Raw genomic sequence first — 25,340 nt, 5'->3', positions numbered from 1 at the left:
GCACACACGCACGCGCACACACACACACACACACAGAGAGAGAGAGCTTAGATGAACTTGGGGTTCAAATTCATCAGTTAAAACCTGAACTGAACAGGACAAAAGCTTAATTTAATTTGAAATAATAGTCAATCAGAAAAGAGGTGCCGAATGTAGATTCAGCCAGAGCTACATCGGTTGGAGAGACATGGAAAATGCATTCAATATATCACACAGTAGGTCGCACACACACACACACACCTTCACACACACACCTTCACACACACAAACAAGCGTTGTCCTCCCTCTCTTTCTGACACTTCTATGAGCGGAGCTACAAACTGCAGAACAGACTGGCTGGAGTGAGGGCAGGCAGAAAGCAGGTGGCCTGCTTCTGACAATAGGCTGGACAGAGAGAGTTAGGATAGAAGTCAAGTTTAGTTCTCAGGAAATTCACTAAAACAGAACTCTTCATCTAGGAACCTTTTGCGCAATCATTTACTTTCAATATGGAAAACAACCAAATTCGACATTTTAAGGGATAATACACCAACCACTGGGGGATATGGTGCATGGAAAGCAGTCCAGTACAAAGGTCTACCAGCTAAGCATCGTCCAGTTCCCAGTGTGCCTGACGAGCCTCAGAGAAGAAGATCACCTTGCGTCGAGTGGGACTGCAGACAAACACCTCGTCATCCTCCTCGTCTGTTCTGCTGCGGGATCTGAACCTTCTGAACATGCTCATGGTCAGCTGCTGCCGCGAAGACGCATGCCCCTCAGTCAGTCAGTCTGTCTGTCTGTCTGTCTACTTTTAGTTGCCTCTCTCTTTCTTTTGCTCTGTCAGACTGGCCAGAGGTAGGAAGAAACTTTACACACACAGTTCACACACAGTTCTGACACAACAGGAAGTGTCAGTAAGTATCAGTCCCTCCCCCAGGGCTTCCTCTATCGCAGACTGATTTTTGTGGGTATGTGTGCGATGTGTGTGGTGTGCGTGGACACGTGTGTGCGTGTTCAAAGTTAAACAGGATCTGTGTGCTCATGGCAGGGGTCAACTGGGAACGCTGAGAGGTGCTGACAGTTTGACTGGCTGGATGAGGGAGGGTCCGCCTGTTGGACCAGCACTACACAGACGTACACAAACTATATTTATCCCACTTTGCGTATAAATACAGTTTGGGTTAGAGTGGGGAAAAAACAGCGAGTGCGGAAAAAACGGCGAAAAAGTGCAAAAGCTGTGTGAGAGAGACCAGGCAGCAGAAAGCAGAGCAAGGTTGTTAGGCGCCTGTCCGCCTGCTCGGTGATAAATGAGCCTTGCAGCGCTGGTTAGCTCACGATTGGTCACAGCCGCATTAGAATGCATTATGCAGAGTGTTGCGCTGTACTTCCACACACCTAGATCAGGATAATTTATTCAGTTTAGAGGGTAGTTTAATGAAGTATTGTACTTAAAGCTAGAGCATCCTAGGCTGGTTGGCTATCCAATGAATTCCTCTATAGATTTAACCTGAGATTGCTTGCAGTGCGTAGCCATTTGTTTTGGCAACTACATTTCCCATCACCCCCACCTTCACTATGTGGAAACCCATCCTTATTCCTCTGGCTGATTGCTTGACTGTCTCTGCTGGTAATGAAACCATAACTCCCAGTGAGGGGGACTGCAGGTCAGACTGAGGGCACAGTGGCAGCATGTGTTGTAGTTCATCCTCGTGTCCGTTAGGTGTCTCTCTCATTCAGGGTGGGTGGGGCTTCTTGTGGTCTGGGGAGACCAGGAGGAAGGCAGCGTGGGGGGGAGGGGTTCTCGGCGCACACGACACACATGGCAACTCATGGCTGCATTCCGTTATCACTGCCGCACGCTTGACGCACACACACACACACACACACACTCTCAGTGCTGCTCCCAGGCTCTCTCTCTCTCCCCCCCTCCTGGCCATAACGCTTCAGTCACCCCTCAATGAAGACACTGACATATGTAGACACACCAAACCCAAGGGCAAGCAGGCAGGCAGGCAGAGAGAAACACCATCTCTTTCAAACACACACACAAGCACATGCACGCCATTGAACAAAGGCTGAGTTCATTTCTATGTCCAGACAGAGAACAAGCCACTCTAAAGATAGCTTGCGAGTGACACAATCCATCGGGTGCTAAGAGCTAGCGTGTGGCGCACTGCCTGGCCCCGTCGGACATTCAGTTCCACCCCTACACCGGGCCAGCGTGGCGTCTCTCCCCGTAACCGGGTTACGTAACAGGACGGACTAATTGAATTACACTAAAGCAGGTTAAACCCTCAGGAGGTGGAGGAGAGAGGGAAGGAAGGAGGGAGGAAGAGAGAGAGAGGGGGGGGGTGGTGACGACACTGCGCTTCTCTCAGCCCATCAAGCGGTCAACAGAGGCTGCTCGATGACAGATGATGGTAACCGCGGCGACCACGCGCCTCGCGTTTTCTTCCCCTCTCCATCCCTCTCTCCAGAGCAGGCTCGTTCCCTCCTGTCACCCTAGTTTCTTGTTTAATCTATCTCTCACTCCATGTCCCCTCCCCTCAGACCTACCTCTCTCTCTCCTTTTCACCTCCCCTCCCTCCCCTTGAGTCACCCTCTCCCTCCATCTCCTTCTCGCTCTCTCTCTCTCCCTCCCTCCCTTTATATTCCTCTCACTATGGGGCTCAGCCAACGCCCCTCTGCCCCCTTTCTCCACCAAGGTCCAGAGAATATGGTGGTGATGGCTCAGGCCATATGAGCAGATTAACCTACATTTCCCCCTCACTGCCCCCCCCCACTCCCCGTTATTACATCTGTGGTTTTTCATATACACCTCCATCCACAACCCCCCCACCCCCACGCCACTCTCTCGCCATAGCAACCAGCTCCCTCTCTGCGCCAGTTTGGAGCGGCACATTGCATGTGCACAGTGCATGCTGTGCATGCTTCCCAGTCGTGTGGTAGTCTCACAACACACACACACACACAGGATGTGAGAGCGTGACACATAGAAATTCAATACAAAGTCCAGAACCCTGCTTCCGACTGCCATTCCTTTAGGGAGGCCGAGCCACGCGCCGAGGCGGTTGGCGTCGTCTCTGCACAGGGGTGACGGGCGAGCGCAGCCACTTTCTCCTGCTCTCTCCATTTCACGGGCCAGCGGAGCTCGCTGAATCACCGACGCAGATGGAGTGACGGCCAATTAACCTTTGGGCCCGGAGCGGAGAGAGCCGCGGAACACGCTAACAGACAACCGCCTCTCCAAGCCAACACCCACGCCGCTAACAACACCGGACAGTTAACAGGGAACAAACTAGCCGACGACTCAAGCCTTGGATGTGGTGTGTGTGTGTGTGTGTTTGGCTGCTCGATCCCTCGGCTAAAGATGCATGGCAGTGATTCTGGGAACCGAGACACGGCCTAAACAGAGCTGCGAACTGCAGCTGTGACCCTGCGAGCGTGGCTGAGCATGAGAGATATCGCTCTGGTTCGCTCCCATTCAAACCACTGATGTCCTTCTCCTCAGCCGGGCGTCACAGCAGCGACGTGGGGCTGAGGTGGAAGCAGGGAGGGATGGAGGAGTGGCTGGACTGCATGAATGGATAATTGATGCGGAAAAAGAAGATTGGAAGGAGGGAGGGAGGAATGGAGAGAAAGGGATTGAGGGATGGTGGACAGCAGGGAAGGAGGAAGGGGGATGGGGGGAGCTGGCTGGGAAGGATGGAGGGGTGGTGGGGGATGGGGGGGGTTAGGAATGCCTAGAGTGATTTCCTACATTCTGTCTTGGCTGATTTCTGGCCTTGTGCAGTATGAACACTGAAGCCTTCCAAAATCGCAGTCTGGGAACACTCTGTGGTGTGTGTGTGTGTGTGTGTGTGTTAGACTTACTAGCAGAGCATGATGATCTCCACTCATATCTAGGACAAGATGTCCATGCCAGTTTAGGGTCATCAAATGGATCAGAGTGGACTGGTTTTGAATTAGTTCTAGAGTCTAGATTTGGGGGAGAATAAACTGCCAGAGGAGATAATTATATGAGAATGACAAATTCTTTCAGTATGTGTTTAAGAGCAAGCATGACACCAGGTGTGTGGGAGTTCCTGTCAGCTGGAGAGTTGGAGAGCCAGACACCACCTGTGTTCCTAACGGAGGGTTGGGGGTTGCCAGGTCTGGGAGGGCTGCTGGCTCAGGAAAGGCCCTCGGAGGCATGGGAACCTGCTGCTCCTGCTCGCATTGCTGGGTCTAATTCTGTGGATGTGGTACTGTGCACTATGCCGTGTTTATGCGTGTGTGCTGGGGCAGACACACAGAGGCGGTGTGATGGATGCTTGCATTCCAGAGAGAGGCAGACGGTACTGGATCCAAATGAATGTCTTCTGGCCCGGACAGCCACCTGACAAACCTGACAGGATTAATTAGTTCTGTTCTGCAGGGGTGACATTGTTGAGGTTTGGAGAGCTGGCAGCACGCAGACAGATACCAATCTTTTAAATGGAGGGGCTCACACCTATACCTTTGTTTTAGCTCATTCAGCCAAGTCTCCACAGGAAGACTGCTCAGAACCCTGCAACCGAACAGTGGATGACTCAGCAAACCACACACCATTGTGTAAAAAGTTAGCCTTGCTGGGTTTCTTGGGACACTCAGTCATAGTGTAGTATTCTCCTGGACAACTACCACCAGAATAGTAGATAATATTGGACATAAAACTTCTTCTACTTTTTCCTTTTCCAGAATATTGTCCTCTCTCTCTCTCTCTCTCTCTCCTCCCTCCCCCCCTTCTCTTTCTCTCCTCCCTTTCTCCCCCCCCTTCTCTCTCTCCTCCCTTCCCCCCCCCCTTCTCTCTCTCTCTCCTCCTTCCCCCCCTTCTCTCTCTCTCCTCCCTTTCTCCCCCTCTTCTCTCTCTCACTGTGTTGGAGAGCCATAGCGTTGCGCTGGAATTAGCTCCAGCATTCCTCCGTGGCAGACAGCTGACAGCTAAGACCATGGCTAATGGATAATCCCGCCATAATGCCCTCACTCTGATTGGTTGCAGCTAATTACACTCCTTCCCTCCTCTGGGCTCTGTATGGGTACAGTAAAGGGGTGGGGCAAGGTTTAGGGCTGGGCCAGGGGGGGTTGTTGACAAGGAAAACAGGTCCCTCTTTGGTCAGTCAGGGGTCAGAGGTCAATAGCCCAGTGGGTAAAGCCCTGATGATCTGCATCGCTGGCTGCCAACGCTAGGAGTTGGCCAGGACCAAGCCAGTGCTGGCTGTGTTAGTGCTCATTATCCAAGACACTGATACAATTAAGAGTCTGTGACAACAGGACCTCTCAGGACAGCAATTCAGTTCAGTGAAAAACACATCAGTTAGTACAGCAGTCAAGCCTAAAAGGCACGAACGTACGTGTGTACGTACGTGTGTGTGTGTGTGTGGTGCCCATAGACCTAAGGTGATAACATCTTGCCTAACAATAAGAATGGTGAGACCAGAGGACCACAAAACCATGTTTCCATCTCTGAAGTCAAAAACAAACGGAGCCAACAGTAAACAGGATCATTGAGCGGGGATTCCCATCTGGATTATCGGAACCTGCAGCTGCTCTGCTGGCTGCAGGTGTTTTTTTCTCTGATTGCCAACTGTGCCAGTTGACACCATCAAAACATATTTACCAAGCTTTATCTTGATAGAGACCCTGCAGTTCAATCCAGGAATCGAATACACTTGTTCCCACCAAGACATGAAAGGTTTACGTCACAAACATAAGCCAAGACAGCAGTTTGCATACATTGAGATTTCGAACAATCCCGTCTGGAGTAGAGCGATCCAGACACGTCCACACACACACACATCCTCCCTCAAACATCTGGAGACACACACACACTCTTGAATTATTCATGTCTAGCTGAGACGCCTCAGACAGACTCAGAAGTCTGTACACTCAATGTGCTTCTTTCAGATAAACTGAAGGTTGTCATGATCATGTGACCAGATAAAAAAAAAAAAAAAGCTGGGGTCCTTTCTGTTGTCCGTGACCAGCAGTCCAGATACAAAGCCAAGCTAGAGTTCACTATCCTGACGGTGTGTGTTAGCATAGATGAACACCCATGCCAGGACTAGCTGTTGGGATCTGAAGCTTTGCTGCTCTGCAGTTTCTGCTTGAGACCTACTCCATCCTTCCTACACTGCATCTCATCTGGAGTAGCCACTCCCAATATCCCATGTTAGGACCACGACAATTTGCCCAAGACTAGGTAAACAAGATCCCATTGATATATCTAGAGTCTTTCCATGAGAGCAGACATGTTGGTTGGGATGAGTGTGTGCGTGTGCGTGAGTGGCATTCTCCGGCATGCTCTTTATATCTACCAAGAACTGAAAACACCAACTAAACAAGTGCAGTTGAGAGTGGGTTTCAACCTCTCAAACTCCTGTTGTCACAACTCTGCTTCCACCAGCTCCGTTCCCGGTGCAGGGTACAGGGTGAGAGCTGACGGGTGGTCTGCTGGCAGAGGTGACACACACACACACACATTCTCTGGGGAGCTGGCCCGTGAGACAAGGGCCCTTGGTACTGCTGAGACACAATGGGCTTTCAGACCTGCAGGGATCAGCTCAGAGAGCACAGCTGACTTGGACATGAGGAGGAGGAGGAGGAGGGTTTTTGTCAGGAGAGAGGTGTCAGGAGAAAGGGTCGCCTGGTCATTCTCTTCCTGAAGGAGAAGACAATGGACTGGAACAGGGGTGGGGGGGGGATACACAGAAGGGTGTACTCACTAGCTTTCACTGACAGCTGGGGTGTGTGTGGGGGGGGGGAGACCTCATGTTCCCTGTTTGCAGATTAAGAGAGAAAAGTATTGAGACCGATATCTAGAGACTACAGTAGAAGAATTATGAATATTCCCTGAAACAGCAATAAGGGAGTATGTCGCATGCGTGGACACACACACACACACCCTTAAGGCATTGTCACATCGCACAATATCAACTGTTTACTGACGGAACCTCTGCTTGGCAACGACGCAGGGGAACGGGGTCGAGCCAGGGCCCCCTTACCCCCCCCCCGCTCTGAATCATCCACACAGTCCCTCTGACCATGACAGGGGGCTGGAGACCCCCTCCAGCCTCCTCAGACAGGCATGATTCACACCTACGCCCCGAGGACAATCGCGTGCTTCCAGACAGACGGAAACACCGGCAACATCTCCCACTGGAAAAGAGCTGAACCCAAACCAAGGGCGACAGAAGCTTGTTAGCTACAGGGCTAACACCTCCACAGAAGTATGGATGTTACGCTCACACACAAAGCTGACTACAAATGTATACCAATGAGCCCAATTACTCTGAGACTTATTAAATAAGGAAGCGTGTGTGTGTGTGTGTGTGAACCAGGCCAAAACGCAGCCCCGGACGCACCTGCGCCGCCTCGAAATCTCTCTCTCTGCTGGCTGAGCTTCCGAGGATCACCTAACCCATAGACCCCCCCCTTCAAACAGCCTGAAAAGCAACTCACGATGTAATGTGGCGTCCGCAGGTACGAGAACATGGTCCTAAACCGCGGACCCAGGTCGGGTCCAAGCGCTCCTGTAGGTGGGCTGGTCACAGTGCGCTCTTCTTCCCCCCCCGTTCCTCCCTTCCCTCCTTCAGTCCCTGTCGGCTGCTTGCGTCCGATCTGCGGTCACCCGAGCCTGATGGAGGACTCGCCGGCCGATTACAAGATCTTAAGACGGCTATTTCCAGCCACGGTGCTGGCTTTAAAGGAGCACTCATTAGCTGAATGACCTCAGTCGCTGCGTGAAGGGAGGTGTTGTGTAAGAGGCAGATGAAAGACAAGGCAGAGACGGAGAGAGTGAGGGCTCATTCAGCGTCAGAGCGGGTGGTCACACTGAGGGCCACAGGTCAGAGGTCGTAACCTCGGGGGGTGTTTATAGTCCCTGGTTCACACGCTCTGGTGTCACTGGCAGACGTTTAGGCACCTGCAACGGGAAACGTCCCTCCAAGATTCTCTCCAGATCCTCCGTTTCTCCAAACCCAGATAAACAACCACACTACTCTCAACAGAGCAAGCAGGGACCATTCAAAGCATTCAAAAAGTTTTACGCCTCAAATGTTTGTTGTTTTATACATATTGTAATACCCCAAACATATATATCCTAGAAGCGCCATCGTCAAATGAAACAGAATCCAGAGGTTTGTGTGTGAAGGCAGATTACTGAGATTATCACCAGGAATTTGTGTAATTCTCATGCCAGCTGTGGCCATCGTGAAAACAAAGGGCTGGTGAACGAACCCAACACATTCCGACGACAACATGTCATCTGTCCATAACAGGCCACAAAAACACAGCAATGATAGTCAGAGATAGATTACAAATAAATTATTAGTAACCAGTAATCTCTGTCTCTCTGAAGACCAGCATCGGACCCTCAAAGACCTGTGCATGCCATTCCAACATCAAACACTGACGACAAGACTAAGAAATCTCCCTTCCAGACAGGGAGGGGTACAATTAAATCTCATGTTTGGTGAAGAGGAGGGGGCGGGGGCATGGGCCGGGTGTTAGTCACACACAGGTCCGCCTTCACTCTTCCTGGCCCTTAGGGGCGTCTTGGACGTGCCACTCCACCACGCCCCAGAGTGGGGTTAACCCATCCCAAGCCCTGACCGGGTCACGACGGACGAGCTAAGCCAGCGCCAGCACATTTATTACCGAGTCACATGACTGTGTGGGGGTTCAACCACTTTCATCAACATGTCCAAGGTCCCTTTGTGTTCTGTACAGTGGAGACAAAGAGCAAACTGTATACAGCAAACTGTACCAGTGATTACAGTGTGTATGTGTATCAGAGAGAGAGTGAGCCGTGTGTGTGTGGCATGTGTCTGGAAGAATCCATTTCTCTAGTGTGTGAACGAGCCGAGGTCATTACCCGTGAGCTTCAGGCATGCACGTGAGCGGGCCACAGGCTCATAGAGAATCACCCTGGCCAATCAGGTTCATTGAAACTCAAACACTCTGGGAAACACCACTCTCTCTCTCCATCACATCCCCTCATTTAGGCTTGAAAAGTAGGAAATGCGTGACAGGGTGTTTGTGTGTGAGCAGGTATGCATATGCACAAGGGGTGTATTGTGTACGCAAGAGTAGGTGAGTGTATGGATGTCTATGCGTGTAAATGTGCGTGTATGCGGAGCTGCAGATTGAATGAGCCTCTCCACTGTTCAATATGACCCAGATAAGGACGGCCCTGGGAGGGTGAAGTGGCACATTTCCACACACCTCCCTCAGCCAGCACTTCAACAGGATCCCATAACCCTGTACACACTGCTGCTGGATCCCTCACAGTGTGTGTATGTGCATAACCATGTGTGTGTGTGTGTGTGTGTGTGTATACACAAGTGTCTGCGCATGTGTGACCACTGACTGAATTATTCAGGGCTCTGGCTTACACCAGCATCCTGCTATTTGAGTCTGGTGTAAAGTCGGACAGTCAGAGTGTGTGTGTGTTTGTGTACTACACCACTTCAAACATGCAACACAGACCTAAAAGGAAGCGTCAAAATCCACCGAGATGAGCAGCCAGCAACCATCAGCCTGTGGGTAGACTACTGCAGATAAGAGTGTGCACACACACACACACAGGAAGTAATACTTCTGTCTGCTGTATGTCTGGGGTAAGGGTGAAAGTCGGGGGGGGCTTTGTCATTTCCTGCCCACCAGGCAAAGACGCTTCACAAACAACAACAACACGAGCAAGATTGTTTCACGTCCGACGAGGACAACTCGGGGGCAGGTGGCGTCGTCGTGATCTGTACACTCATCCATATTCAAACAGCACAACATCATCCTCGTCTGGTCGGACGTCTCGATGGGAACTCGCCATGGCGTCCGTGTCGCACGACTCCGGCCCTGACGGCTTCTCAAGTGTGAAAGTCGGAGCTTTTCACAAGTCCCACGTATTCCGCGGCATTTCGATTAGACATCGCAAACGTGGGCCGATCCAGAAGGAGGAGATGGGGGGGGGGGCCCGAGGAAGTGAAAGTGAAGCAAATGGGGATGAAGACGAGATGGTGAGAGGGAGGGAGGGATGGTGAGAGGAGAGCAGATAGTCACCAAAGGGCCACATCTGTGTGGGCTCAGGGAGACAGCAGAAACTCCCTACGTAGCCCTCTCTAGGCAGACCACATGGCATCATCACGGCATGTGTGTGTGTGTCCAGAACACAGCAGGGTATATAGAATATATTTTCCCCCCTCGGATAATACATGTACAGAAATTGTTTTCAACAGACAGGACAAAATAGCACTACCTTCATCCTGAATCCACAGGACGCTCTCTTGGACGACTAATGAAAATGGTCTGACTCGTCTAGACTCAAATTATAAAAAAGTTTTTTATCAAACCAAATGCTCCCACTAATTTGATGAAAGAATGGCCTGTCATTTTGTAAGCGTGTTTTGCTCTTTAACCCCCCCCCACACACACACCATGAGTCAGGATGTTGCTACGCATGTGTGTGTGTGTGTGGGGGGGGGGGGGGGGGGAGTGAGAGGTACAGTACAGTGACAAAGGTACATTGTGCTGACTGGCGCATTGTGTCCCATTCGAGTAGGTCAAAGGTCACCCATCCTACGACCTCACATCCACTGAGCCAGCCAGCCCTCCCTGTGCTCATCCCTCCATCCCTCCCATCCCTCTGTTCAGCACCGGGCCACACTGTGAGGACCATTGTTCTGTCCTGTCCGGGACAGAGCAGAGAGGGCGGTCTTATCAACCATGCTGCCCTCCTGTCACTGGGTTGAGCTTTACGGAGGACAACAACTCTAGACACACACACACACACACTTACTAAGTCCCTGTTGTGTTTTGTTGCGGGTTAAATCCCCTTTCAACTCTCCTCCACACCCCCCACCCCCCCTCCACACCCTTAACAGCCTGGTCACAGTGACATTCTGGACGTCATCCACCATTATCCATCATCATCATCATCATCATCCATCTGAGGGGGAAAGGACGCGTGTGTCCAGCTGAGGGTCAAGCCAAGCCGCAAGCTACTCTCACAACAATGGCACAAGTAGCACACGGACATGGACGTGCCGTACAAATAACGTGCTCAAATACCACGCAGTCCTTCTAGCACACTCACGCACACACACTGAGAGACTGAGAGCTTGTGTGCAGAGCAAGCAGGATCTGTGACCAAGCAAACACAGACACCCACGTTCCTCTCACACCCCCTCCCCAGGCCTGGGAGAGACCTGGGGGGGGGGCCATCCTCCTCGGATAATCCACCAGCACAGAGGATGTTCTGTCGGCCGGGCCACTTCATTCCCAGCGGGCCGTGTCCTGCATGCCACGTCAGCTAGAATGACGCGTTAAGTCCCAACGCACCCGGGCCGGGGCAGGCCGACACACGCAGAGAGGGCCCCAGGGGGACAAATCCCCCACAATCCTCCACTGGGGGGGGGGTGGCCTGTGGGCACCTGTCTGAGAGTCCCTCGGGAACTGTAGCCGGTGTGGCCAAGAGACAAAGGATCAAAAGCTTGGACAAAGACAAAACAGTTACCGACTCCCCCACAAACAACCCCACTGTTTCCTGTCCCCGCCACCTCATTTGCATATGCCGTCATGGTTTTAACACCCCCTCGGTAGAAATCAATGGCCGCCATTGACAGTGGGTTTGATTGGTTGGCCGGGTATTGGCAAACGGGACGAGGAAGGGACCCGGCCAATACCGGCTGGCTGCCACCGCATCCCACCCGTTTGGAAGAAAGAGAGATTCTCTGCCTTTCAATTAGCGTCGAGGGGGTTGAGAGGGGGAGTGAAGGAGAGAGGGAGTGAAGGAGAGAGGGAGTGAAGGAGAGAGGGAGTGAAGGAGGGATGCGAGGAAACCTAATTCAATGACGACGTGTCAGGAAGAATGGTGCCCAGCTGACTTCCTGACAGCCCTGCTGGGTCCTAAGCAAACATTTAGAGACAGGCAAGGAGTCTGGTAGCCATGGTGGCTTCAATATGGTGAAGGTGGATGAACCTAAACAGAATGGAGATGCATGCTGGGAATTTCAACACACTGTTGAAATGCAAAAAGCTCAAACCAAGGAAGGTGGGGGTGGCATTTATATACACCACCCATTCATCTTCTCCAGCCATTGTTTCAGATATGTAAGAAGATTGGAGGCAGTGTGTGTATGTGTGTGCGTGAGTGTGTTTGCAGGGGTTGGGGTGTGTCCAGGCCTGGTAGAGCTGTAAGCTCCCTGTCCTACAGTGACTGGACTCTTGCCTTACCAGTAATGCTTCCCAGACAGTACACTTTAGATGATTACAGCACTCCCTGCTTCACCAGCGCTAATCCATACACACACAGAGTTAAAAAAGCACATCCCCATTTACAGTGAATGCATTTGATTAACAGTAAGTGAAGCAGAGCATAGCTGTCACCAAACAAAATCTCCCCAGTGAGGAAATGACAGAGGCTGCTGTCTAGACTTCAGGTCATGACACAAACAACCATGAACTGGAAGTTCAGCAGAGCAAAGCAAGGTCACGTCTTATATCTGGATTATGCTTCCACAGAAACAGTATAGTATCTAGTCCGACAGATGAAAGACTGGTGAGCGTGTGTGTGTGTGTGTGTGTGTGTGTGTGTGTGTGTGTGTGTGTGTAAATAGGTCTTCCTAATGTAATATTTTATTTATTAAATGACTTTGGTGCTGAGGATAAATGTTGGTGTGGCTGAGGAGCTTGAGGAACTAGTTCAGACATGGGTGATAATGAAAGTGGCAGCCCTCAGGAGGAAGTGATCCCACACACGCACAGCATTTCACCACAGACCACACAGAGAGACAGAGAGAGAGACAGAGACAGAGAGAGACAGAGAGAGACAGAGAGAGACAGAGAGAGACAGAGAGAGACAGAGAGAGACAGAGAGAGACAGAGAGACAGAGAGAGACAGAGAGAGACAGAGAGACAGAGAGAGAGAGAGAGAGAGAGAGAGAGAGAGAGAGAGAGAGATGTGTTATGACACTTAGACGACCCCTCAGGGACTCCGGTTTGTTTACGGTTTCACTAAACCTACTCTAAAAGGAAGCATTTCATGAAGTCATTTTTCATGTGCAAACAAGCGCATTCCTAATACGGATTCACTTAAATAATTTCTTACTTTGACCCATCTTCACACATTTGACAGCATCGTAAATGTTCTCCCCATCTCGCATGCATGAGAACATGCTGGTCCATCATGTGATGTGACTGGAGTCCTTGAATCTTTCTGACTTTCAGAGTCATCAACAACTGCCAATCGTCTCTGTGAAGAGGTAACCAAAACGGCCAATGGCGTGTCAGAAACCACAGGGGTTTGAACGGAACGTGGAGCCATCCATCACCATAGAGATATCCATTTCCTAATGGACACTTGCCGGAAACGGGGGGGGGACTCTCAATCCAATACAAGGACATGGGTGACACAGGAACTCTCGGTGTCTCTCTAACTCCCCCCTCCCCATTCTCCCCCACCTCTCTCTCTCTCTCCCCCCCCTCTCTTTCTCTCCCTCTCTCTCTAACAAACCTCTCTCTTCCCTCTCTCTCCCCCACCCTCCTCTCCTTTTTGTTGACAAACCTTTTAAGGGCCAACCTCGCATGGTGTCTATTGCCAGGGCTTTCCTAAGGGGTAGTGAGTTGTGTGTGTCTATGTAGGCCCACATGTGTGGGAGGAATCCATTTGGGCTTGGTCGCTCTCCAACCGTGAAAGCTTCACAGGGGACAATTATTCAGGTAACAGCGCCTGGTAATCGGATCTGAACAGTTGCGATGTGCAATGCTGTTAAACTCAATTAATTGTTTCCAGCCGAGCTGGTAGAAGCTTGGTGAACGTTCTACAGCGACCCTCCCGGTGATCCCTCTTTGTTCCATGCGAGCAACATCTCTCTTCAGCTAAAAGAGACCGCGGATGAAAGTGTAAAGCACAAAGAGGTGGGTTTCTCTAGAAAGTCAATTCACCGAAACAGAACCACCACAACAGCACCCCACCTCTCTCAGTGAAACATCGGTAACCTAGGGCTGGGCTGTCCCAACAGCTCCAAACTGTTTGCAGTTCTGGATGGTTTGACTGATCTAACAGTTATCTCCTCATCTCCAGCGATGGACCTGTCTTCCCCTCTCTAAACGATCATTTCGGGGTTAAACACCATACCCCAGCAACTGTTCCAATACTAATGTAGGCTAATACACACCTTTTGGCTTTGAAATTGTGTGCCACTATAGCATGCGCCCACTCAAAAGACAAATGAAATGAACTTGTGTGTTGACGTGTCAAAACCACGAGGTTGCCATCTCTGGGGTTCTGAGGAGAACGGCAGCTCGTCTCCTTGACAGCGAGCCGTCGTCTGCAATTAGCGAGAGCGCTGGCGTGGCGCACAATGGAGGCAGTGCCTCGTCTGATCCTTGCCGCCCACGCCGCCTTGCCCACGCACCACGACCCCCCCCCCCCGCCCCCCCCGACACACTAAGCATAATGCTTCTGAGAAGTAGGCGAAAAAACACACTTCCAGACCCACAGTCCACTGCTCAAACTAGTAGACAAAAACCTGTCTTGGTTGTCCTTCATGTTGAGGAGTCTCCCCCGAAGAAGCCAGTCAGAACGGTGACAGGCTAGGAACACGGACCATCTTGCTCCTTTACCCACCTGTAGCAGCAGACTCACAGACAACCTGACAAAGGCATTTCTTTTTCACCTTTACTGAAAGAAGCAATGCGTTATCTCACCAACCTTGACTTATATTCTACTCCATGGCGGATGAGAGCAAGAGAAAGACATTGAGAGAGAAACAGAGAGAGAAGAACCGCAGAACTGGTTTCCTTCAGGTGTTCCAAAGTGATGTGTGAAATCTGAGTATCACATAGACTGCTTTACATCTGCATAATGGGATGGTTTGTGGCCTATGATTGCTTTTTAATTCCTGTGTGTTTTATACACACATTAAAGCCCTCACATAGCTCCTGTTCGGGGCACACACAATCACAATTGTGGCTGTCCATCTCGAGTTCCTGGGTACAAACCCCACAATGGCCAAACAAAGGAATAGCAACACGTTGTCCGTCGCTGCAAAAGCGTTTTGAGTTTGACAGCGAGTGACGGATAGCTGATATTCAGGATTAGTGAGTGTCAGTCGGTTCATTCAGGTGTGCGAGAGACTGAGGGAGGGTGCGGAGAGGACGGAGGAGGGAGAGAGGGAGAGGGAGCCGTGGCAGCGGGGACAGAGATGAGGAGGAGGGAGGAAAAGGAGGAGAGGGACCTGGACACACTCTGCGGCAAAGGCTGCCGGCGGTGCTTACCTTCTCCTCTGGGTACATGCTGTCCCGGTCCACACTGACCTACACTGGCTACCACACAGAGCCCTCTGCCAGACTACGACAACAGAAAAGAGAGAGAGAGCGAGAGAGAGCGAGAGAGAGAGAGCGAGCGAGCGAGCGAGCAAGCGAGAGAGCGATGCGTCCCGGTCAACCGAGGGAAACAGCTGAAGCAGTGCAGCATCACACGCTGAGCGGCAGCCTAACCCTCCTGGGGCCCCATCAGGAGACATATACCATCCTCCCTTCTCTCTCCTCCTCTCCCACCTTTCCCTACCTCATGGCAGGATTAGTGAGAAATCCCAGGCATTAGAAGATGGACTCGATTTGTCCAACTGAGTGTGTCAGCCCTGGGTGAGGTGGGGATGGGGGGGCTGGCCCCCCGTGAGGGCGCTTGTTGACTTAACCCTGTTCCCTCTCCTCAGAACACCGGATCAGGGATATAGCGTCCAGACACACACACACACACACACACACACGTATACAAAATGGTACCATGAGCACACACACCCACCAATAGAAGTATAAGCACATGCATGAATGCACATGCAAACAGACTTGCACACAACACACACACACACACACTCACCAGAAACACACACACACGGTACCCAACTTGAGGTTTTTGTCTGGCGGTCTGGTCTTTCTTTACTGTATAGATTACCTCTAACAGCATTGTACCCTGGACACGGAAGATGGTCCCACCAGGAGAGGGATGGCCACAGAGAGAGAGACAGCAAGAAAGACATAGGAAGGGAAGAGAGAGGGAGACCAAGAGAAAGATATGGGGAGCGAAAGAGAGAGAGAGACTGGAACAGAGAGACAAAAGAGGAGAGGGAGTGAGTGAGAGAGGAACGGTCAGAGCGAGAGAGAAAGCGAGCAACAGATAGAGAGTTTGAAGTTCTATTAGCCCAGGTTAAATATTAGATTAGGAGGAGCTCCAATGCGCCAGCTCGGAGGGATAAGAAGGCCTTCATTCAGTTAGACGCAGAGCGGACACATGCCCCAGCCACGTCTGTACTGTACCAGTATATATGTGTGTGTGTGTGTGTGCGTGTAGACACAGTGGCAGGAATGACAAGTATGTGCTGGATAACAAGTAGAGGCCTCCTTTTCAGCTGGTCTAGAGAGTAGGAACACTGAAGCTCAGCTGTGCATTACGGACCAACGCACAAAGATGGGCCTGGACACACTGTGTGCTACTGTACAGCTTCTGCTAGCTTACCCAGGAATGACTGTGCTATGATGTCATAATCATGTTTGTAGTATGGTACACTAGTATAGTTCATGTAGTCCTCATTGAAACTGGGCCCCATCTACTTTGTATTCGAGTATAGCAAAACATTTGGTTTTAGGTCTGACAATCTATATTGACCATCACACTTCAAGGTCTCGAAACAGCACCTTTTTACGTGAGTTCTGTGAGTTCCCCAGAGACCATGCATACATAGCAGGCTATTTCAGTGAGCTGTAAAGCCCCTTGCTACACATTGACAACCTTTGCTCCTCTTGCTGGAGTGGGTAAACACACCCGCTGGCAGAAGAGTGGAGACACATTTATGTAAACCACTCTCCCAAAGATTGCCATTTTCCAGCATTGTGTTTATCAGCTCCTGAGCGGGATGCTAACAGGGCTCTGCCTCACTGTGTGGAGCCGCTGGATCCCTCATGGGCCCAGCGGCTCTCTCCTCCACAGGCCTTTATTGGAAAGAGTTTCCCCCCCCCCACATTGGAGTTGATCTATCCTTCCTGCTTCTACGTATAACGTCGAGCTGGCATTCCCGCACGCACAGCAGAGACCGTCTCCATGTCTGGATGTGCCTCAGACTCTTCCTGTAGATCCATACAATACTATGACCGACACTGAAACGGTTTCGCCCACGAGCACAGTTTATGTGATGAAAGGCAGACGTAGGGATAGACCTTGACCTCGAGTCAGCCCAGCTGTCTTCTCCTAGACAACATCTCAGTGCAGTGATGGGGGGGTGTATATTTATATATTACACACACACACACATTGACTAAGTTATGTCAGAGAGGCTATATGGGTTTGTGTGTTCATGGAAGCAGTGCTGCTACAGGCCCCCATAGTTCAAGGGACATGTGATATACTGGGAGGTGGGTTTTCGAGGGCGATACGGTGGCCTTTACTAACGTGCACAGCGGCCTGCTCCGAGACTCCACGTCGGTGACATTCGTGTCACCCCCGCTGTGTGTTAGGAGTAAAGATGTTAGGAGTGTGTGTGTGCTGCTATTGAAGGCTGGATTGTGTCTCATTTGAATCCAGCAGCAGGCGAGTGCTCTGCTGGCACCAGAGGGCAGAGCCACAGACAGCACGGTGAGAAGCCTGGGTAACCTCGATCTCCCACACAATGACTCACAACAAGCTTCTCCACAGATCCACACAGCAGATACACAGTCTGTGCCTGTCTCCTTAAACCTCTCTCTTTCTCTCCATCTCTCACCCTCTCTCTCTCTCTCTCTCTCTCATATACACACATAGCTCACAAGGAGCATTCACACCCTACAGCAGAAGAGCATATCTCAACATGACCCATTTAAAAAGTAAAATAAAAACAGCCGTTTTACATCTCTTCAGCTCGGCCACGACACGTATAGAGGAACAAACCCCCTGTACATATGGGCTGCTCCAGCCAGGGTTCCTGAGATGTGAGGAAGAAAAGAGGTTTATGTTGGCAATCCGTTAAGGCTGTGCATTTAGTAGGAGAGTGTGTGTGTGTGGGGGGGGGGGGTGTTATAGATTTACATGGGATTGTGGGTTGTTGTGCGGTTGGTGGGGGGGAACACTGGACCTGGCCAACCCTTCCAGTGAGGGCAGGGATGACGGCTCCTTCTGGTGCCCACAGATAAGAGCGTGACATTGGGGGAGCAGGTTTGAGAATGGAACTGCGACATGCATTTCTCCCCTTTGCTCTCATCAACCCTAATCAATTAGGGGGAGAGCAGCTGGCAGGAGAACACAAGCTTGTCACTGACAAATCCTCCTTGCACCTCCTTCCCCTGATTCCGCCCCCTGTGGAGCGAGCTGCCTTCAGCTTTGGGGAGGGGCATGCAGCAACAGTTCCTCACTGCCGATTCTCAAAAGTGCTTAAGAATCAAGTCCCCATGAACATATCCCCCTTGGATACTACCCACACAAACACACACACACACACAGACACAGACACAGACACAAGCGCACCCACACATATGCAGTCACAATAGGCAAGTAAGGTGTTGGCTACACGGCCAATCAGAAGTAGTAGACTGGTTTGCAGTCTGCATCCATGTCCCCTTTTCCTTCCAGCCACCCCTGCAGCCAGTCACACAAAACAGCCAGTCAGACAAATGTAAATGCTATTGGTGAATGAAGAAAAAAGGAAAGTGTAGGCCTAATGTTCTGGCCTGTAATCAGACAAGCGTGAAATGAAATTAAATCTGTGGAGCCTGTTGACTGTGACTTAGCCGCAGATGCACATTTCAAACGAAGGGCTTATTCTCTGGTGCTCAACATTTTACAATTGCAATCACCAAACAGGAAGTATCAACATTTTCAGTCCAGAATAGTGAACGCTTCAGAATGGTTCTGCATGCTGCCCATTCGGTTCCGTTTTCCCTCCCCTTTCCAACACATGGCACATCACAGCTCTCTCACACACATGCCCGCACACACACACACGCACACATCCCCATGGCAGGACAACTGGGGGTGCTACAGACTGATCCTCAGCAGATATGACCTACTTTCCATTCACAACATCTCACACACACACACACACACACTCTCTCCCAGTCTCTTTGTTCTGCTCCATAGAGGAGGCAGCGGCAACCACGGAACAACACAAAAACGCAAGCTGCACTAGAGGGCCTTCAAACTAAATGGTCTAGCCAGGACCCCCCCTGACCCCTCCATCCCTCCTGTAGAACCTTTAAAAAGGGTAGGCTCCAAATGGATCTGCTCTTATTGCCTCATCTATAAAAGACCCCCCCTCCCCCCAGTTTCTCCCCGTCGTAATTTATTTCCCCCCTGATACTTATCACCACCCCACATCCACCCGTGGGGGATTGGTGATTGGTCATGGTGGGGTGTGATTGGTGATGGTGGGGTGTGATTGGTGATGGTGGGGTGGGGTGTGATTGGTGATGGTGGGGTGTGATTGCTGATAGTGGCAGATGATTTTGATTTTATGGGACTCCATGATTCATATCAGGATCATTATCGTTCAACCAGAGATATATGGGGGGGGGGGGGGGGGGGGGGGGGGGCTAATGTTACAGGAAGGATCAGTGAGTGAGACTGCAGTTCTGGAGTGAGATGGGGAGGGACCTCTTGAAGCTTCTCAATAAAAGAAACCTACGTTTCACATTCACGCCTCAAAACAGCTTTTAGAACTATAATAACCCCCAAATCAAAACAAACACACGCACACACACACACTTGCCCAGGCGTCACATGCACACACTCCCCAAACACACACCTGTCCAAACACACGAGTGAAATGGAAGAACTGCGCTTTAGCCTGGGGACTGTAACAAACACCTGCGAAACTGTTGCAGCTCTCGTCTAGTCTGGTAAATGAGGCGGGAAAGTCGGCGGGGCGCTGGTGTGGAAGGAGAAGCTCTCTCCACGGGGTCTCATGAGCGGATGCAGCGTGGCAGGAGATGGAGGGAGGGGGAGAAAGCGCTGCTGTTCATTATCTAAGCTGACAGAAGCTGGCGGAGGAGAGGACAGCTATCCAGGACAAGGAGGAGACGGGAGAAAGAGGGATGGTAAATGAGAAAGAGAGAGAGAGAGAGAGAGAGAGAGAGAGAGAGAGAGAGAGAGAGAGAGAGAGAGAGAGACACCCATTTCGAGGCAGGAGAGCGCAAGCGAGAACAGGACAAGCTGACAAAGAGAAAGAGGAGGAAAATACCTGCATGTGTTCAGTGGAGCTGCTGCTCAGATCGTCTCCAGATTCCGAGTCGTTCCGGGCCTTCTCCGAACCCTCCCCTGGCGAGTCCCCTGAGGGCGGGCTCTGGTCCGAGTCCGGGCTCTTGTTGTGGTTCCTGGGCGCCCGGGGAGGCGGCGAATCGGCCCGTTGCCGCGGCAGGGTGGAGTTACCATGGAGATGGTTATTGTTGTTGTGGAGGAGGACCAGCTCGGCCACGCCCTTGCAGTGCCGTGGGCTCCCCGGGTTCTGGTTGCTGTCTTTGGCCAGGGAGGGCGGGGTCGTGTGGCCGGAGGACGGCGAGGGCGTGGAGGACGGCGAGGGCCGCCCGAAACTGGACATCTCCAGGGGCCTGTTGAGGTTCTCGTCCGAGGCCCTGCGTATATCCAGAACGGTGGGCTTCACCCGCACCGTGCCCCCCGGGAGGAGGGGCTTCTGAGGAGGCATGAGAGCCCGGCGCACCTCCCTGACGTACTGGGCGGGCACGTAGAAGGCCTTGGTCCCCTCCTCCTTCCTCACCTGCCACCAATCCTCGTTGGTCTTCCTCACCAGCAGGTAGCACTCCCCCTGCCTGATGCTCACCATCTTGTCTTTAGCTTTGTATTCATAGTCGTACTCCACCTCCACGTACACCTGGCCGGGAGCCAAGCCGAGCTCCGCGCGCCCCTCCCTCTCTGCCATGACTGGGCTGGGCTCAAAAGGACTTCACGACCTCCGCTCAGCGATGGAGGGCTGGGAGGAGGCTCATGTCTCGCTGGGGTAGGGCAGGGGTGGGGGGGTCCGTTGAAACCTAAAGGAAGAGAGAAATGGTGGGGGAGTGGGATGGGGACCACAGTTAGATAAGATAGACTGTTTATATATATATATATATATATATATTATAACAATTTGTTCACTCCCACCCTCAAAACCACCTCACCTTTGAATCCATAATTACACACACACACACAACTCCCTATTACTTACATGACACATCCTATGAACATGAGTTACTGCCAGACATGCCTGTATGAGTTCAGAACAAACCGAAGCTATTTGGCCCCCCATCCGTCTTCCAAACCAACTGGATCAACAGACCGATCGCCGCGGTAACTGATCTGAGCGGACAGGAAATCCAACAGCGTAACCCGACCGACCCTCTCATTGGTGCACACCGTGACGCCAAAGCAACACCGCACAGATCCGACTGTGATCAGGTGACACGACACACACACACACCAGAAACCATGTCCTATTTATACATTGCCTGCACTGCCTCATCCCTACATACAAAGCATTAGCCTACTCAAACGCAATGCTGCTCCTACAGCAGGTACAGAACATGACTGATGTTCCTAACCTTCACAAAGGGGGATCGTAGGGCTACATACAGTATATCCCTCAGGGTTCCCATAGGATGTTTCACAGAAAGACAGTCACTAACACAATATGGTAAACAGCCGGGGGGGGGGGGGGGGTCTGTCCATGTGATCTCATTTGTCATTGACCTTTCTGGTTCGGTGAATCCCCTCGACATTTCACCTAAAATACCCCTCGCTGTGCTCAGGGTTAGCCGCATGTACAGCAGAACCCCCCCATGGCCCGACACCATATCAAATTCTCTTTCTTCTTCTCCAAATAGCCACCGCCACAGTCTGAGTGCTGGATATGGGGACTGATGGGGGAGGAGGAAGAGCAGGTGTGTGCCGTGAGAGCACACTGGGTCCCAAAGAGGGACCCTCTTCTTCAGAAACACACGCACACCTACACAGATCAACCCAGACATCCATAGACACTTACAAAACAGCCCCAGGCCCAAAATAGATGTATTGGTGAATAGTGTGTGTGCATGCATGTGTGTGAGAGAGATGCGTAACCCCTCAGGCCCTAGGCTTAGGCGGTCTGCATTAGGTAATACCTACTACCTAATGGGAATGTGTGTATGTGACAGACTTCTGGGCCTGTCCATACAAAGGCCTGAACACCGAGACTCTCTGTGGCTTACATGACTTAAGGAGGTGTGAGTGATTTGATGGTGTGTCTGAATGTGAATGAACTAGTCTGTTTGTGTGAGCGTGTGTGTGTGTGTGTGTGTGTGTGTGTGTGTGTGTGTGTGTGTGTGTGTGTGTGGGGAGGGGTCATGTGCCATGTGCCATGCACAGATGACCAGGACCCCCCCCCCCCAAAAAAAAATAAAAACACACACACACCGTTTCCACTCCTATGCAGCACATTGAGGTATTCAGATACCAGATAACCCTGACACCAATGGAGCCAGTCGACACACATTGTCAGGACTCGCTCACACACCAACATTCAACACCAGAGCTGTGAAAGTGGCGATTTCCCTAGCACCATTGTGTCCCGGGAAGTGCATTACCTCACACCCATGGTGTGGCATTGTCTCTGACGTGCGAGTGTGAGACAGTGAGGCCGCTGACGCTGATGCGGGGCTGCGTTGTGCAGATAGGGGCTATCTGTTGGGTCTAGAGTGCTTCTTCACACCAATGCTAGGACCAGGACACACTTATCCTGTTTCAGAGAGGATAAGCATATTCTGCTTCCCAATAAGGAATAGATACCACCACAAATCCTGTGATTATTATGATGCCATTGCCCTGGGCAGCATCGACTTTGCTATCATGCCCTAGATTTGAAGGAAAACTACTGCCTAAACATCATTTCAAGGCAAAGTAAAAAAAAACTAAAAATAACTAGCTAGGAATAAGCTGTATTGCAACAGCTTTATATATAAATGTACTTCATTGAGACACCATGCTACCTTATTAAAATTATACAATTCCATCAGTCCATGTAAGACCAAACAGGAGAAGGAGCTCACTCGTTCGGCACTTGTGGTCTCACCAACTCTTGAATCCCTCTCACACTGTCACAAATGTTTTCCCCTTTAAATTATACCTGCTGCAGAGAAACAATATTGCTAAAAGCCTCCTGAGCAACAAAAGAGTTTCTTTGAAGGAGCTCTCTCTCTCTCTTTACCCCTCTTCTCATCCTCGCATTATTTATTTGTGTGATAAAGGTTGGCAATGGATCAGGAGAATTCCAACTCAAATTAAGTTGGTTCGGGGTTTTGAATAGCGAGCCAGGAATTGTCTGATGCCTTCTGGAATTGAGTCAACATGTTGGTTGATAATGTGGTATTTTAATACATTGCCTCGTATTGTACCTGATTGTTAAACAGATTCTTGTAGGTTCCTATTTCCCTGTAACCACTATGAGGCCACCAAAAACAATAAATAATAATAACACCACTTCCACCTTTACTCATGACCAAAACAGTCTGCAGGTCTCTCTACCTTTACTCCTTTGACCTGTGTTACGCATTTAGATTTGAATGATCCATATCATGTGTCGATTAAGCTCCATTGGGAAAAGTGAACTTATATCTTTGATATTGAATATTAGCTTCCCAGGAATGCGGTAATAGCCTGGGAAAACTAGACCACAGTCAGATTACCATTTATCAGTCTCATCACACACAAGGCCTGACCTTTGAATAAGGTTATCATCATTAGCTAGGCTAAAGTGCACGACCCACGCTTTTGTCTCCAAGCATCTGCTCGGCCGACGGCCGCCCAAGCAACAAAATACCGTGAAAGGGTGCATATAGGTCACAAAGATCGCAGTGTATGCCTAAAACTGAATGTAAACGCATAATTGAAATGTGCATCTTAGAAAGCCAATTTTCAGAAGCCCAGAAAAGATTTGAAAGTCTGAATCTGGTCTTGAAAACCTGGTTTCGAAGATAGGCTACTCTTTTCTGCGCTTTTTATATGCATGCCTTTGTCCATATACTTAATTCAAAACATGCCACAATGGATGTGCGCTTACCAACAGCTGCTGTTCAGATGTTATCTATTCTGGTTCTGATTAGCCTATTGATTACGTTTTCACGGAGAAAGTATTTTCCCCGCATCAACTTTGGAAAGATTGAACACCACACTGACAGACACATTTTGTAAGCGGCCAAAGAATGCCTGAGGTTGGGGTTACCCTACAGGGGAAACCGAATGTGGGGGCAGGGGTCCTTAGACGAGACTCAATAGACTGCTGAAATACAAAAGACTTTAATCCATATTCATTCACAACAAAAGAGTCTGATTCGAAATTACTAAGCATTCCCAGGCTTCAAGAAGCATTCGTGAGTCTGAATCATCACTGACTTCAAAGAAATTGAAAATCGATTGAAGGCTACTGGAAACTCCGGACACATATTTATTGTTTAAATAAGAGTCCAAAATCATCGCATATGCTATCGACAATTAGGCCTATTGACCCAATCCCGTTATTTGGTGGCAGGTTGGCTATGTATAATAACAGCGCGAAACGTTGATAACCATTTACCAAAAACAACCTTGCAAAGGCTACTTGCGACACTAAATACAGCCACAAACCAAACCATATCGTTGAAAGACAACCTTTCTTGAAGGAAAAGTCATGTAAACCTTGGATGATCGCCTAAGCAAACAACATTGTTCGCGGTGAACACACTACAAAGTGAGCTATTTAGCAACAGCAGCAAAGTAGAAACTCAGTAGGAACAATATCCTAGATTAAGGGGGAAAAAATCCGCAACAAACAATCCATACAGATACAAACTACAATACCTGCAGTTGAAGTCTTTCTTCTCGTGAAACCAACCAACCAAAATAACTGTTTAGTAGGAACTTTTTTCTCCTGCTATTTCAGGATGCACACTCTTGAGGAGTACGCGACCGTACAGACTGTAGTCTGCGGATTCGCAGTCCCCCGCCTCTTTCACAACCTACCCAACGCTGTGCTAGGAGAACGCACTCCCACCCCGCCCGTTGGCCTGCCTTGATGGACTGTACACTGCAACACTCACGGTATGCCCTCTCGCGGCTAACCAAACCTCTCAGTTGGACCGATGATAGTATATGCAGGATATGCATCTGTAATTAAATATATGGGTTCAATAGACAGCTTACAAGCATTTAAATGAGAATATTCTCCCAATGAAGATAACATTTACACAGGTTTCCACAAATGAGACATCGAGTTAATCATGAATGAGTGAGTGTAGATTCATAATTCGGTTGTCACGTCATTTGGTAGCCACACTGAGACTGGACTGGTTATTGGCTATGGCTTTGTTCTGTTCTG

General features: G+C 50.3%; 1 protein-coding gene across 5 annotated transcripts in view; it reads right to left on the bottom strand.

The window, feature by feature from the left end:
* The window catches only part of arhgap12b (Rho GTPase activating protein 12b), a 36,781-nt gene extending 11,756 nt beyond the window's left edge, over positions 1-25,025 (bottom strand). For 2 of the 5 annotated variants that reach the window (XM_062479263.1, XM_062479265.1), the window contains exons 1-2: positions 24,824-25,023; positions 20,202-21,006 (exon numbers count right to left, since the gene is read on the bottom strand). In XM_062479263.1, coding sequence (XP_062335247.1) covers positions 20,202-20,897 — 696 coding nt within the window. In that variant the 5' untranslated portion in view covers positions 20,898-21,006; positions 24,824-25,023. Of the gene's footprint in view, positions 1-20,201; positions 21,007-24,823 lie in introns of all 5 variants that reach the window. The other 3 variants (XM_062479262.1, XM_062479264.1, XM_062479266.1) reach the window with 3 other exon arrangements.
* Between the last annotated feature and the right edge of the window lie 315 nt (positions 25,026-25,340).

The sequence above is a fragment of the Osmerus eperlanus genome, chromosome 15, assembly GCF_963692335.1.
Source record: "Osmerus eperlanus chromosome 15, fOsmEpe2.1, whole genome shotgun sequence".
Lineage (NCBI taxonomy): Eukaryota > Metazoa > Chordata > Actinopteri > Osmeriformes > Osmeridae > Osmerus > Osmerus eperlanus.
The sequence above is the reverse complement of the archived record's forward strand: the minus strand, read 5'-3'. Positions and strand labels throughout refer to the sequence as shown.